The 16,248-nt window shown below is 43.4% G+C and overlaps 1 protein-coding gene across 1 annotated transcript in view; it reads right to left on the bottom strand.

Annotated features, from left to right (window-relative positions):
* SWAP70 (switching B cell complex subunit SWAP70) overlaps window positions 1-16,248 on the bottom strand; it is a 78,489-nt gene that overhangs the window by 2,493 nt on the left and 59,748 nt on the right. The window contains exons 5-10 of the mRNA XM_036860829.1: window positions 15,504-15,650; window positions 14,266-14,374; window positions 12,376-12,557; window positions 7,445-7,552; window positions 5,684-5,850; window positions 138-336 (exon numbers count right to left, since the gene is read on the bottom strand). Coding sequence (XP_036716724.1) covers window positions 138-336; window positions 5,684-5,850; window positions 7,445-7,552; window positions 12,376-12,557; window positions 14,266-14,374; window positions 15,504-15,650 — 912 coding nt within the window. The remainder of the gene's footprint in view (window positions 1-137; window positions 337-5,683; window positions 5,851-7,444; window positions 7,553-12,375; window positions 12,558-14,265; window positions 14,375-15,503; window positions 15,651-16,248) is intronic.

Here is a 16,248-nt window from a genome sequence, read left to right as displayed (position 1 = left end):
CCATCGGCTGTAAAAAAATTCCTACCTACAGCTAAACACAACTCTTACACCGCTTCTTAAAGTAAAGCAAATATCCTGTTGTTTTAAATGTTTAAGAATATTTAAATGCACGTGTTTGCAGGGCTGGGTTTAATGACCTCGTACTGCTCAAGTGCTTGTTTCCGCTCAAGCTCGAGCTGCCGCAGCTGCTCCACGGCTTCCTGGAGCGCCTGCTCCTTGACAGCGCGCTGGTTCTCCAGCTCCTGCTTCTCCGCCTCCGTGGTCCGAATGGCCTGCTGCTGCTCCGAGTGCCACTTCTCCAGCTCGGCCCTCTTGGACGACTCTTCCTCCAGCAACCTGCGATGCGAGCTCGGCGTCAGACCCGCCCGGTCACCGCCCCTGACCCAGCAGATGACGGAGCACGCCAGAGCCGCAGAGAAGCCTGGGGGTCATCTAACCCATCCCTCGTTTCACAAGAAGGAAACTAGATTCACAAAGTGGCTAAGGTGACTCATGAGTCCTGCTCCAAGCTCTGTTTCACCCTTTTATGAAAAAAAAATGACAATAAAAATAACATGAGTTGAAGGCTTAATGGGCCAAGAAGGAAGTGTGTTTTCTCAATTAATCCTCACAATAAACTTAAGTACTATTATTATTCAGTTCAGAGATGAAAAAAGTGAGGCCCAAAGGTTAAGTGACCTGCACTAGGTCATTCACCTGGCATGCAGGTGGCAGGGCCATGTTTTGAAATTTGCCGGGTTGCTATAACATTAAAACATTTTTTATCTAGCGAAAACCTATCACCAAGGAAAAAGCTGACTAATGAAAGCAAGAGAAGAAGGAGCTGACAACAGGTAGAGTAAGAAGACACCATTCACTACTGAAGCACTGCCTGTCAGGCTCTTCACCTTCATTGCTGCTAACCCTCCACAATTCTGCAAGGTGTTATTATCCCTGCAGATGAAGTCAAAGGGTTTAAAAGTATGACGCACAAGTAAGTAATGGATTTCAACCCAGGCCTGTGTGACTTCAAAATGTTATCTTTTAATAACAGGCTACCTATCTGAGAATATCCAGCTATGCCGGTATTTAATAAATAAATTAACATGCAGCCCTACCTGTACCCAAAGTGTAGACAATGTGGTTAGATGCCAGCCCAGGACAGGACGCATCTCTACCGGCTTGACCATCAGAATTATGGTAACAAGCCACACAGCAGGCCAGTAACTACTACCTAAGAGCGTTTGCGCTTCTAAAACCGACAACAGCAGAAGTAACGTAACAGACTCTACAGCCCCTATCTGACTACCCCAATCCCCATCCCCAGTCCCACACCACTGTAAGAACTCCCTCTACAACATCCTACAGGGTGGTTCTCCAGTTTTGTGTGATGGGCCACGCTTCACAAACCGGGTCAGTTTATTTCTGGCAGCCTTGATTCTTATAAAGTTCTTCCTCAGGTAAGATGAGCTCTCCCATCCCCTACCCTGGGTTCCACAAGGGCCAATCTGCACCCTCTGAGACGTCCCTCAGAGTGTGACATCCGCAGTGAACACAACACTGCCAACGTGGGCTGACCAGTGCAGAGTGGACTCACTCAGTGTGTATATATTCCACACCGTCCATGTGCTTTTCTAGGCACAGGGGATACAACAGTGAATGAGGCCGGAAGGATTCTTCATCCTAGTGGTGAAAGTCTGGAGGGGAAGGGACATTTGCAGGAGGTTAGGCTGCCCAGCCTGAATCCCCTTCACGTGTCTAGGGATGTCTTGATGGAAAACACTGACACAAAGGAGCAGAGACAGTGAAGAATTTATCTTTTGGTGGCAGCAACATCTAGTGTCAAGTGATGGCAGGAGCAATGGGGAGAACTGACTGACCGACCCACGGTGCCAGTGTCGACATCAGTGGCACCCTCGCTGGGCTCTTGCCGTGGCCTGGTCGGGGCTGCTCAGCCTCCCTTGGTTCCTGCCTGTGTTCAAGGCCCGGCCACCTGCCTTTCTGTGGAATTGGTGAGTTTCTCAAGAACCTTCCAACAAATGCTTTTATTGCTTTAGCTAACCCAAGTTGGTTTCTGTGGTTTACAAACAAGACTCCTGACTAAAGACTTGAACCTTTCTGTGCCTCAGTTTCTTCATTTATAAAAAAGGAATAGGAACTATACCTACCATCAAAGGTTTGCTGATCCATTAAATGTGATAATGCAGGTAAGGTACTTAGAACAGTGCCTACCATGTCATAAGTGCTGAATAAATATCAGCTCCTATTTTTATGGTGGGACTATTACCTCATGTGCTCCGAATACTTCATGAAGGCTGCCTGAGAGTATATGAGGTTTTCGGCAATCAATCATATCAGGGAAGTAAAACCCTGAATCTTTTCAAATGAGCTGCTATTAAGCCAAGTATCCTGGATCCTATACTTGTTCTGTTGATATTTTAAATTATCTTCTTGCTCTAAAACCATCATTCCAGCCTGTCAGCACCTTTTTTGAATGCTTATTTGACATTCTATACATTGCATATCTTCCCCATCTGCAGATGAGCTGAAGGAACAGAAACCAACATACTCCGAGTGACTACCAAATCCAGACGTTACACGAAACTCTTTGCAAGCATCCCCTCCTTTACCCTTCACAACAACCCTACGAGCTTATTGTATAGATAAGGAACTGAAGGCTGCAAGAAATGAACTAACTTTTCTAAAATTACACAGCTAGAAAGTACCAGGGCTGGGAATCAAACCCAGACCTCACTCCAGGGCTCAGCGCCAACCTGCCTTCAAATACATGAAGAGTATTATCGCATGGAAGAGACTGTTGTTCCACGTGGCCCCATGAGTAGAACCTGGCTCCATTCGTTCAAAAAAGACTCCCTGGTCCCTTACTGTGTGCCATACACCGTACTAGCTGCTGGGAATACAGACCTAAGGTACGCTCCTAGGCCTCACAGACACAAAAATTTAGTGGGCGGAAGTTATAATCGGACAGACTATGGCTCCGTCTCACGAACTTTCCAATAATTGAGTTGTCCAAATGTTAAATGAACAGTTTCCTTCCGAGTTCCCATTCAGGAGAGGATAGATAACCTTCAGGATTACACATTAAAAAAAAAAAAAACCGTCAATTTTAGTGGGGGAAAAAAAAAAACAAGATCCAGATGGCTCAAGTCAAAGTTCTTGTATTTAAACAATTCACTATAAAAAACATCTCTGGGGGCTTCCCTGGTGGCGCAGTGGTTGAGAATCTGCCTGCCAATGCAGGGGACACGGGTTCGAGCCCTGGTCTGGGAAGATCCCACATGCCACGGAGCAACTGGGCCCGTGAGCCACAACTACTGAGCCTGCGCGTCTGGAGCCTGTGCTCCGCAACAAGAGAGGCCGGGACAGTGAGAGGCCCGCGCACCGCGATGAAGAGTGGCCCCCGCTTGCCGCAACTAGAGAAAGCCCTCGCACAGAAATGAAGACCCAACACAGCCAAAAAATACATAAATAAATAAATATTAAAAAAAAAAAAAAAAAAACATCTCTGGGAAAATTTAAGACACTGACAGAGAAGGCACCATCCATTGGAAGAACAATGAGATGCCAAACGTTCCAAGAATGACTTGCTATTGCTTAAAGAAAGGACAGAGGCTAACTAAAAAGCCCTCTAGGGCTTCCCTGGTGGCACAGTGGTTAAGAATCCGCCTGCCAATGCAGGGACACGGGTTCGAGCCCTAGTCCAGGAAGATCCCACATGCTGCGGAGCAACTAAGTCCATGCGCCACAACTACTGAGACTGCGCTCTAGAGACCACGAGCCACAACTACTGAGCCCGCGTGCCACAACTACTGAAGCCCACGCGCCTAGAACCCGTGCTCCGCAACAAGAGAAGCCATTGCAAGAAGAAGCCCACGTACCGCAACGAAGAGTAGCCCCCACTCACCACAACTAGAGAAAGCCCACACGCAGCCAAAAATAAAAATAAATTTTTAAAAAAAAGGCCCTGTATATACACCCTCAGCCTAAGATCATGTTACAGTTCATTAGTACCAGACTTAAATGTTTCTATCTCAACTCCACGATGACTTCCCTTGATTTCCTACCCAGAAAGGCCTACCCTGAGGAGTGGGAGCAAGGAGAAAGCCCCCTTTGCCAATCTGACAAAATGTCCCTCTGAATCAGGCCCAGTCTCCTGTGACTTTGGGAAAGAGATGGACTCGCCTCACTTAAAATGACCACTAGAGGGCGCAAATCTGTCCACTTCAAGTTCCAAAAACTAAGGTAAAAGAAAAACAATTTAGAGTAGTAAATTTCATAAAATGGCCTTACATACCCCAAGAAAAAGTAGTTAGTTTTTGTGCAGTAATTTCAGCTTATTGGAGCAGAGCTGTATGTAGTAGTTATGTTTGCATTTAAAAGGTTGAAGCCATTTTGCCATTTACTTAAATCAGAGTGTACAAAATAATTAGCCAGAGCTTTTTTTTTTTTTTGGCCGCATTGCACAGCATGCGGGGATCTTAGTTCACTGACCAGGGATAGAACCCGTGCCCCCTGCAGTGGAAGCACGGAGTTCTAACCACTAGATCGCCAGGGAATTCCCTAGCCAGAGCTTTTTAAATAGCAATACTCATGCCTGGGCTCCTATCCACAGATATTTTGATTTAGTAAATTTGTGACAGGCCCTACGTGAGTATTTTTTAAAAGCTTTATAGGCGATGATGATATTTACCACTGGTTTAAAACTACTGGCATCCATTATCCAAAACTGTCTTATTCAAAACATCACTCATTCTATAAACATGAAATAACTAATACTTTAATAAATTTCTAGAGTTATCTGGTTCCCTTTATGATCTAATCTCTGCCGTGTCATAAGTAACCTCCCTCAAAGCTTCAGAGAAGTAAATATATATAACGTATCCCACCTGTGAATTCTCTGCACGAGGCGATCTATAAACTCCTGACACATCACAAATGATGAGGAGGTTCAGAAACGTCTAATGTCCCTTAGAATGTCTCTCTTTGCAAGTCACATGGGCCCAAACCTTCCCATGCAGTGGATGGTGTGCTAACATCACTGCCCAATGACAACTGGGTGGTGGTTCCCATCCCCTGGTTAACACCATGGTGAACACACACTTGTGGGACCCATAAATGCCGGGCAATGTGCTAGGCATTTAATTTTCTATTTAGAAGATAATTTTTTCCTTAATAGAATCAAACTTTTCAAAACCTAATTCATTTATTTTTGAAGTCATTTTTGGCAACATACATAACGAAGAAACCTCCTTCTTTCTTTCCTCCTGAAGATTAAAAGAACACCTGTTGCTGCTCCACGTGTGGCATGGCAGCCATGGAAAATGTACCCCAGCTCATCCCACAAGTGCTCCTAAAACAGGGGGCGTAGCTTAAAGCACAAGATATGCCTGCACTGACCAGCTGAAGTTTTTAGCGCTGCATCCCCTGACATGACATCTTAAAGAAAGCAAATGGGGAAGCAAGTTAGAAACTGGGAGAGGGTAGCTGAGGCCTGTCTTTAGCCCTAGAAGCAAGGGTCTCCCAGAGGCCCAGACTGGGAATAAATAGCCCAGCCAGCCAAGCCTCCAGGGTCTCTCCAATCTGTCAGAGACCCCCCCCTCTCCAGCAGAGTTAGTCATTCCTAGAAAGTGTATGAGGAGTCCAGGCAAAGCACATAAAGCACAGAGGATGAGGCGATCGGCACCTGGCCTGAAGCTTCCGCACAGTCTCTTCATCTTGCCGGGCCTGCCTCTCATCCTCGAGAGCCTCCTGCAGCTTTAGGTACATGTCTTCCAGCTCCCGGACCCGCTGCAAATACTGTTCCAGTTCAGAGGACTTCTGGGCAACCTGTTCTTCCATCTGCTGCCTGATCTGACGGTATAAAAGAGTCGTGTTTAAACTCAGGTTGACTTCGCCCTCAGGGAAAGCCTCCCGCTCCACCACCACCCTGAGTGAAGCCGCAGCACAGCCCACAGCCGCAGCCCATCAGGGTGGGCAGGGCCCTGTCCTTCACTCCCCGAAGACCGAGGAAGCAAGAGCACCACACCCAACGCCAAGACCCAAGAACACAACCGAAGAGTCTGGGTACACAAACTACACCCTAAACGCTGTTCTCCTGCCCTGGTATGTTTCTCATCCCTTTCACTCCACATTTCAGACTCAAGAAAAAAATATTTCCCTGTATAATTTCTCTTTAAACTCCTTTCTGTCTTAAAATCACCACCTTTCTACCAAGAGTCTCCTCTAAAGGGAATGAACCTTTCCCCAGTCAGAACAGCCGAAGGGTTAAAATAAGGCGGAAAGGAAAGACTGGCCTGCAGTGAGCCCTTCTGCACTTACCTGGCTGCCCAGCACCCCGTCCTTTCTCCCTCCCTAGGGCACCTCCTGCCCCGGGGGACCTCAAGCACTTAATTAGTGTTCTAACACGTTTATGGTTTCTCCATTCTAGCTTAAAGAGCTTTGAATCTCTGCCTTATAAGTTAAAAGACAAGGACATCCTAAATGCAATAACATACACATTAGCATACGTCTCTGCAGTTTATAAGATAACTTTTACTTGCATTAGCTTAGTTCACCCTCATAAGGGTCATGAAGGATCATATGACTATCCCCCTAATTTGAAAAAGAGAAACGAGTTATTCATCAGCAGGAGCAGAGGGCACGAACCCAGATCTTCTGGCCGCGAGGGCAGCAGCCCCCACGTCACACGTGCCTTCTTCTCGCGACACAAACATGTCCACTTCAAGTCTGAGCAACAAAAAGGTGCTAAAGGAAATGCTACAGCGCCTATTTAATAGGCCCTGGGCCCAGCCCTCTCCCACACACTGCAACTCATGTGAGGAGACCTGTGTTCCAATTAACCAGCTCGCTGCCTGAAGCGACCTGGACCTTGGGTCTCTTGGGGATGAGAACCTCTAACCAGATGATGAGTCAGAGCTGCCAAGAGCGGCAGACCAGCATTCATGTGTTCTCCTGACTTCAGAACCCCCACTTTGCTCATGACAGAGGTGCAACGTCATGGAACTTATGCTTACTTTTTCCGTAGCTATTTATTTTCCAAGCCAAGACTCTGAAGGATGAAAGGGATGCTATTAATAACTGCACCAGGATGGCAGGGGCTGTCGCAGGCAAACCAGGAACTTTAGTCCTCCTACCCACAGTACTTATCATCCCATTCCATAAATTTCTACCAGGGGGTCTTGAGGGCAAGGTTTACCTTTATATCCTTGGCATGGTGCCTGGCATATAGAAGGTGCTCAATGAACCGATAATGAATGAATAACAAACACGTAGCTTCCCCGGGAGCTCACTGCAAGTCAGCAGCAGGGCCAAGCTGGCAAGATGATCTCACTCTAGCCTCCCAGCTCTTCACCCTCCACCAACCCAGGCTGGCCTTTGCCCCTCTGCCGACCGGGGCTGGCTCTGTGAGTTAAGGCCGCGGCACCTCTGGGCATGTGGTACTCACAAGCTTCTCCCGCTCCAGCTCCGTGCTGAACCTGGCCTGTAGTTCCACTTGAGTCTGAAGGCGCTTCTTTTCTTCTTCTGCTGCCCGAGATGCTGCTTCTTCCAGTTTCTACCCAAAAACCCATCCACAGAAAAGCAGGGAATATTACAATGGAAGTGCATTTGGAGAGAAATGATCACACTTAAACATTATGGAGGAAGTCAAACAGTCTCAGTGTTCAATAAAGACAGAATAAAACTTGTAGATCCACTGGAATTCCATTCCAACAATTTTCCCAGTCAACATACAAAACAAATTAGGTAAATGAATGATTCCTGATAACTCTGAACAACATTTTGCCAAGAAAATTTTAGTACAGTCATTAAGTTAAATTCACTTGCAAATGCATTCATGAGGTTCGAATCTATTTCTTGAGCTTGTCCTATACAGTTTTGTCATCTTAACGTTATTCCTTAAAACTTTACCAGAGCTCAACTTCCCAAAGGGTGCATGAGGAACTCCACAGACCCTTTCCCTGGCAAAACAACATTTAGAAGAAAAGCAAAAACAACCATTTAAAGTCTCTGGGAATTATCCTAAAGGCATACAGCAAACGGAGAACACTTATCCAAGAAAATCAACTAAATCTCAGCAAGAATAGTGAAAGTCTACGGCATGTGAGCCACGGTGCGGCCCCCTCTCTGCCTACTGCTCCCCCGGCCATGGCAGCGGAAGGAGGCTCTACCCCATGGCCATGGAACCAAGAACACAAGGCTCCCTCTCTCCTCAGTTTCCAATCTAGGGCTAAGGTATCTCACAGGAGGGTGCAGACAAAAAAATGTTGCTTGCCATTCCAATAAACAAAGAATATTGCCCACCATCAAGCCATCAGCCACTGCAGCTGTCCCAGCAGTGCACCCTGAGAGGAATTCAGGATGGAGGAAAACAGGATACTGGCCCTAGATAGTTAAGATGCATATCTAAGGAATAATTTTAATGAGCTCAGATTTGCATCTTCCCATATATTGAAAAGCACTAAAATCATTAACTTGAAATATCTGTTTTTTGTGATTAGCAGTAACTACATGTTTTGTTTTGTTTTTTTCAACAAAAACTCCTATGTATCCTGGCTCCCCGCTTACCTCTTTGGAACAGTTCCTCAGAGCTGAGAAGCTTTCTCCCGGGCTGGCTAGAGTCCTCAGCAAAGTTCCCGAATAAAACATAACTCTCAGATTTTAGGCTGTGTGTTTTTTTTCAGTCGACGAGACCAACAAACTAAACCACAGGCCAGCTAGAAGTCTGACAGGGGAAGCCAGGGGAAGACAGCAAAGAGCCCCCGTGTAGTAGGAACAAGTCTCAAAGACAGGCCTCAAAAATTACATGTGGGCCAGAATTTAAATATCAGACTGTGGGGCAAGGTACGTCCCAGGGCATTGTTGAAAACAACAGAGCAATCACTGTGAGATGAACAACTGGAGGTGATACCAACAGAGGCAGCCGGCTTAACAGAGAGCTGAGAGACTAACAGAGATCAGAAATGGAGACAAAGAGCTCTGCTGCCACATACAAAAATAAGCTCAAAATAGATTAAAGACCTAAATGTAAGACCAGATACTATAAAACTCCTAGAGGAAAACACAGGCAGAATACTCTTTGACATAAATCACAGCAATTTTTTTTTAATCTATCTCCTAAAGTAAAAGAAATAAAAGCAAAAAGAAACAAATGGGACCTAATTAAACTTTAAAGCTTTTGCACAACAAAGGAAGCCACTGACAAAGCGAAAAGACAACTTACCAAATGGGAGAAAATATTTGCAAATGATATGACCAATAAGGGATTAATATCTAACATATATAAACAGCTCATACAACTCAACATCAAAAAAACAAACAACCCAGGGCTTCCCTGGTGGCGCAGTGGTTAAGAATCTGCCTGTCAATGCAGGGGACACGGGTTCGAGCCCTGGTCTGGGAAGATCCCACATGCTGCGGAGCAGCTGGGCCCGTGAGCCACAGTTACTGAGCCTGCGCATCTGGAGCCTGTGCTCCGCAACGGGAGAGGCCGCGACAGTGAGAGGCCCGTGCACCGCGATGAAGAGTGGCCCCCGCTCGCCGCAACTGGAGAAAGCCCTCGCACAGAAACGAAGACCCAACACAGCCAAAAATAAATATAAATAAATAAATAATTTAAAAAAAAAACAACAACCCAAAACCTTGTACACTGTTGGTGGGAATGTAAACTGGTACAGCCACTGTGGAAAACTGTATGGAGATTCCTCAAAAAACTAAAAAGCAGAACTACCATATGACCCAGCAATTCTACTCCTAGGTTTTTTGGGTTTTATTATTTATTTATTTATTTGGCTGTGTCAGGTCTTAGTTGTGGCACACAGGATCCCTGTTGCAGCATGCAGGGTCTTTTCGTTGCGGCACGCGGGCTTCTCTCTAGTTGTGGCATGCGGGCTGTGGAGCGCGCAGCCTCAGTAGCTGCAGTGCATGGGCTCTCTAGTTGCGGCGCATGGGCTTAGTTGCCCTGCAGCATGTGGGAGCTTAGTTCCCTGACCAAGGATCGAACCCGTGTCCCCCTCATTGGAAGGTGGATTCTTAACCACTGGACCACCAGGGAAGTCCCCACTCCTGGGTTTATATCCGAGAAAAACAAAAGCACTGATCTGAAAAGATACATGCATCCCAATGTTCACAGCAGCATTATTTACAATTGTCAAGATACGTAAGCAATCTAAGTGTCTATCAACAGATGAATGAATAAAAAATAGATGTGGTGAATACATATCTACAATGGAATACTACTTAGCCATAAAAAATAATTCTGTCATTTGCAGCAACATGGATGGACTTGGAAGGCATTATGCTAAGTGAAATAAGTCAGACAGAGAAAGACAAATACGGTATGATATCACTTATATGTGGAACCTAAAACATACAACAAACTAGTGAATATAACAAGAAAGAAGCAGGCTCACAGATATAGAGAATAAACTAGTGGTTACAGGGGGAGGGCAAGATAGGGGTAGGGAAAGTGGGAGGTACAAACTGTTGAGTGTAAGATAGGCTTAAGGATGTATTCTACAACATGGGGAATATAGCCAGTATTTTGTAATAACTGTAAATGGAGTGTAACCTTTAAAAATTGTATAAAACAAAAGAATGCCAAAAAAAGCCCTGCTGACACCTCGGTCACCCCAGGGCACTGTGTACACGCCCAAGGTTGTGCTTTGGAGGAGGACAGTCAGAGGCTGCACACCATGAGGCAAACAGACTTCACTGAAATAATCCAGCCAAATCATGAAACAAATAAATGAGCAAACAACAATAACAAGCCTTTGGGGGAGAGGCGAAAGCCATATCTAGAGTTGCTATAATGTATTATCTAAAACATCCAGTTTTCAACAAAAAATTATGAGATGTGCAAAGAAAGAGAAAAGTGTGACTCATACGCAGGGGAAAAAAGCAGGCAACAGAAACTGACTTTGAAGGGGCCCAGATACTGGATTTAGCAAAGACTTCAAAGAAGTTATTATATGTTCAAAGAACTAAGGAAACCATGCTTAAGGAAGTCATAGATGATATGATATCCCATCAAACAGACAACATCAATAAAGAGACAGAAATTATAAAAAAGGACCAAATGGAAATTCTGGAGTTGAAAAGTACAATAACTGAAATGAAAAATTCACTAGAGGTTCTCACACATACATTTGGGCTGTAGGAAGAATCTATCAAAGATAGATTGATAGAAATTATGCAATTTGAAGAACAGAGAAGAAAACAGCATCAGAGAAATGTGAGACACCCATTAAGTACACCAACATTCACATAACAGGAGTATCTGAAGGATAGGAAAGAGAGAAAGGAGAAGGAAAAATATTGGAAGAAATAGTGACTGAAAACTTTCCCAATTTGATGGAAAATATTAACCTACACATCCAATAAGTTCAACGAACTCTAAGATAAATACGAAGAGTTTAACACACACCTCATATCATACAGACATACACATCATAGTAAAACGGTGGAAAACCAAAGACAAAAAGAAAATCTTGAAAGCAACAAGAGAAAAACGATTCATCACACACCAGAAAACACCAGTAAGATAGACAACCAACTTCAGAAACAGAGGAAGTCAGCACAGAGTGTGGCATTTCTAGGGGTTGCAAAGGGAGAACCCCGCCAGGAATTTGGGGCCTTAAACTATGCCACATCCCAGGGCATAGGTGCTGCAAAGGAGGACACAAAAGGATGCTTGAGCTTGTGGTTAGCAGGTGCTCAGTGATTCAAGGCAGACAGGATCAACCCAAAGGTGCCCCAAATAAAGACCATGACCACACACTGGGGACTCAGCACCATACCCAAAATTGTGATATACACAACCGAGGAAGAAAGTTTCCCAATGAATATCAACTATCTCATACAGCCTGTGGTACTTGACCTCCTAGCCCTGAGATGGAAAGAGAAGCTGACCCAGACTGTATCTTTGACTCCAAACAATAAGTAAAACCGCACAATTCTAACACTAAGGGTCTTCCAAGATCCTCATGAGTGAAGACGGGAGCTAAGGGGGAAAACCTAAAAAAGCAATAGATCCTGTCCAGTTCACCAAAAGTGACCTTGACATCCTTAGGGGAATACAATTTCTCATCTTTCTCTGACAAAATTCAACTGTGCTCATTGTTCTTATAAATGTTCTTTTCTGGTCAATGAAATGTCCCTGATACCCTGAGACCCTCATACTTTCAAGGGCTGGGTAAACCAGGGCATCTCACTCGGTGGTCTAGATATACTTCCTGCGAGCACAGTTCACAAAAAAAAATCTCTCTACGGTTGCATTAACCTAGTCTTGGTAGAACCAAAGCTCTACCAAGTAAGTAAGGTCGCTGTGGCTTCTGCAGTGAAATGAAAGCCCGCCCCCAGCCCAGCGTCCGCTCCCACCTTCCTCACGGTCTCCAGCTCCTGCTGCTTGTTTTCATTTGCCACCTGGAGCTCCTTCATCTGTCGCTCCAGCTCCTCCTGCTCAGCCAGCAGCTTCTTCCGGAGTTCTTTCCGACGCTGGCGGGCTTCTTTGTGTGGTGGGGGGCTGCCCATCTTCAGCAGATGGATGGTAGAATGGATGGCTGTGAAAGGCATGGGAGAAAAAACAGGGAATACCCTTTATTCTTTGTGAGCCTAACATGTAAATGGCATAGTGGGAATAAAACCAGAGACCCAGGATAATTCTGATCCTGCCACTGAGCAGTGGTGTGACTGTGAGCAAGTCACAGAACCTCTTACAGCATGTGTTTCTCATCTCTAACATGAGAGAGATGATCTCTGAAGTCCCTTCCAGCTCCAAAGTTCCGTAACTGCCTATCTGTGCTTAAACAGATCTTGATTTGGGAATATCACACACATTTGAGAAAATCCCAACACTTCCAACTCCCTTTCCTATACTTCCCAAAAGGCCAAGTAAGAACAAGACATAGCAAGGGCTGAGATATAAAGTTCCTGGTATCTGATTTGCTACCTGCTGTATTTAGTCTGCCCCTCATCTACACCTTATGAAACCATCTCCCTATATACTCCCTTCCCGAGGTGATAATAGCAGCTACCATTTATTGAATATTTGCTATATATACACCCTTTACATGCATTATATAATTTTTACGTGAAATCTGATTTCTTTCCTGATTGTTTCAATTATTTAAAGAGCTAATACTTTCACATTGTTCAAACCCAAAAGCATGAAAGGACATAGATGAAGTCTCCCTCCTACTCCTATCCCACAGTACTGAGTTCTCCACTCCACTAGCAACTAATGCTAACAGTTTCTGTGCATCTTTCCTGAGATACTTTATATACAAATAAACATGTATATACGTTCTCCATCTTCTGTTGACACAAATGTTGGCATAACACACTCTTCAGAGCCTTGGAGAGCTTTCCATATCAGTACATACTGCACAGTACTGCACAATTCTCCACTGTGTAGCTGTACCATAATCTGTTCAACCACTCCCCAATTAATGGACATTTAAGTTGTTTGCAATCTGTCACAAACATTTCTGCAATGATGTGTCATTTTTTAAATGTGCAACTATATCTTCATTATCTAATTATGAACCCTCACAACAACCTGAGAGGTCGATACTATTATTTGCCCCATTCCACAGAAGAAGAAAGCTGCTACAGAATTCCTAACTCAACCCCAGAAGCCCAGGAGAGAGGATTCAAACCCAGGTACACTTGCCTCAAACTCTTAAACTACATCAAAATGACCATAACTTTCAATAAAACAATTTTACCTATGTTCAAGAACATAACATTCAGAATCCTCTTTCATGATTAAAAATAAAATCTCATAAATAGTGTTTCATTCTTTACTAATTTTGGAGTAATACTTTAGTTTGAAAGTTATTAAATCAGAAGTTTGCGTTCTTGAGATAATTATTTGAAACTAGTGATTTCTTGTGAAAGTAACAGATCTTGAAAATTACCTGAAGTATTCAAAAGCTATTGCACAATTCCTTTTTTGTTTTACACATTACTAAATACTCAAAATGGCTACTTTAAAATTCTTTACAGTCCTTAAAAGGAGAAATTCCATGTTCTTTAAATAGTAAGAGTAAAAAAACCTAAAATGTCTAGTTTATAACTTTCCCACAGATTCATCAGGCAAATGAAATTGATGAAAATTTTGGGAACTCCTCTCAATTTGTTTTTCTTCTAGCTACTGCTTCACATAGAAATAACTATAGACAGTGAGGAAACAATGCCGAGTATCTTTAATGAGATCCAAAGCTGAAAGAGCTCTCAAGTTATGACAAGTAATAAAAATTACCTTACCCTGAATCCACTCTTGTTTCTTCTTCTTATCTGAAGCACTGATTTCAAAGGTCTTATCAAAACATTTTATGAGAAAAAGGCATTTCTTTCCATCTTTGTCAGGCAAGGACTAAGACAGAAAGCAAAATTAGTCTTTAAAATCTTATTTTCAAGTATTTAGATTAAATTCAATCTTAATTATTTATATAAGAAGTACCTATAAATGAATATTACTGATTTACTAATGCTGCCCCCTAGGCAACAGTACTTAGGGTAAAAATGACCCTGGATTAGTGTACTACACCTAGACTGGGAGAACCAACACCACCTGATGGGCCATGCTTTGGGCTTTCCTGAGCACAGCAACCCTTGTACCTTAGCACATCTCTTACAGGAACCCTGGAAGATATACCCATGGGCTGTTCCAATAGGTCTTGACTCCTATGGGATATGAGGCTTCTAACCCAGGGTGATTCCCACACCCTCCAGATGCGTCTCTCCCTTCCTTGCACCAGGGGTATTGTTGCTGGCAGGCTGTGGTTCTTGTCCTATATCCTTATAAGTAGACTGGTATGGCCTGTGGTAATCTTGTGAGTCTCCATGTTTACTTGAATCTAAGAAGACCCCTTACTGGGCACTGCACACCCTAAGACATTAATACATACCATTTCATCCATCAAAACACATTATCGTTTATGAATGAGATCTTAGGTATTTTAAATGTTCTTCAACAAATACAGATGTGGCAATAGTTCAGCTATAAATTAAAAACTCAAAACTTTATGTTCTTGAGGACTTCACTTCTTTACCGAATTAGCAGCTGTGACTAAAGTATTCTGAAAGTCACCCTAAGTATTCCAAGGCAATGCTCGCATCTTCTTTTGGTTTATTTGTTGCACTCAAAATGGCCCAGGTTTTCTGATATATTCATGATTTCAAACACTTTCTTACTGAATTTTTTTTTGCTTTATTTTCTTATTTATGACTCCATTTTATTCAAGAAATGATCCCTTAAATGTACAAACGAGATTTAATCCCTATATTTTATTCTCGAGTATAAGAAAATAAATTCACATTAGAAAAAAATTTTGTCAGGTATCTAATTTTTTGGTTCAGAAACTATGGCTACTGTATGCCTATATTATTTTGGAAACGTAAATTCTAAGATTATTTTTAAGGCTCTGGAGTCTAGAAGAAGGAAGGTAAACTACTTGAACAGCAGGGGGCAGCACTGGAAAGAGGTAAGCGTTGACTCTTACCTCCACACAGCAGTTCTCATCCAAGAGAATGTCTCCTTTCTTATCTTTCAGATCCTCACTCACATAGTAAGAAATTATGTTGGGTTTTAGTACAAACCAGCGTTCAGTCCAGTTTTTCCGTCTATGGCCTTTTTTCATCATGTAACCCTATGAAAGATTAAATCTGATATAAACTCCTGTCCTTTTATTTATAAGAGCTGATACCTCTTCCTTGATATTCTTGCCTACTCCATTATCTGATGTGTGGCCTTGAATACATGAATATCGAAGGTTCTTGCCCTTTGTGGATCATGAACCCTTTGAAGAGCTACAAAGGCAGGGCACTATACCCAGTCAAATTCATGCAAGCATGTGCAGATAAAAGTTTACGTAGAATTTTAGACACTCAGAGATACCTCCTCCCCCTACCCAAACCCCCCAACCTCGCCAAAAGCTATATGCAGATAAGAGACTGAAGGACCCCTGATGTTAACAGCATTGTGGGGTTTCTTTTTTTAATACCTTATCTTTTAGGGATGCCTACTGAAATATTTATAGATAAAACGAAATGTCTGGATTTATGTCAAGATAAGACAGGAGAGGTCAAAGTAGGCGGGGAGGATTAACCAGGTATCAGTGATTCCTGGGGCTGGGTGATGGGTATACGAGAGAGTTCATTATACTATTCTATCTGTTCCCTTTAAAACAGAAAACACAAACACATGCACGCACGCACACACACAGCTGAGATTCTGAGATTCTCAGT

The sequence above is a fragment of the Balaenoptera musculus genome, chromosome 8 (genome assembly GCF_009873245.2).
Source record: "Balaenoptera musculus isolate JJ_BM4_2016_0621 chromosome 8, mBalMus1.pri.v3, whole genome shotgun sequence".
In the NCBI taxonomy this organism is placed as follows: Eukaryota; Metazoa; Chordata; class Mammalia; order Artiodactyla; family Balaenopteridae; genus Balaenoptera; species Balaenoptera musculus.
The sequence above is the reverse complement of the archived record's forward strand: the minus strand, read 5'-3'. Positions and strand labels throughout refer to the sequence as shown.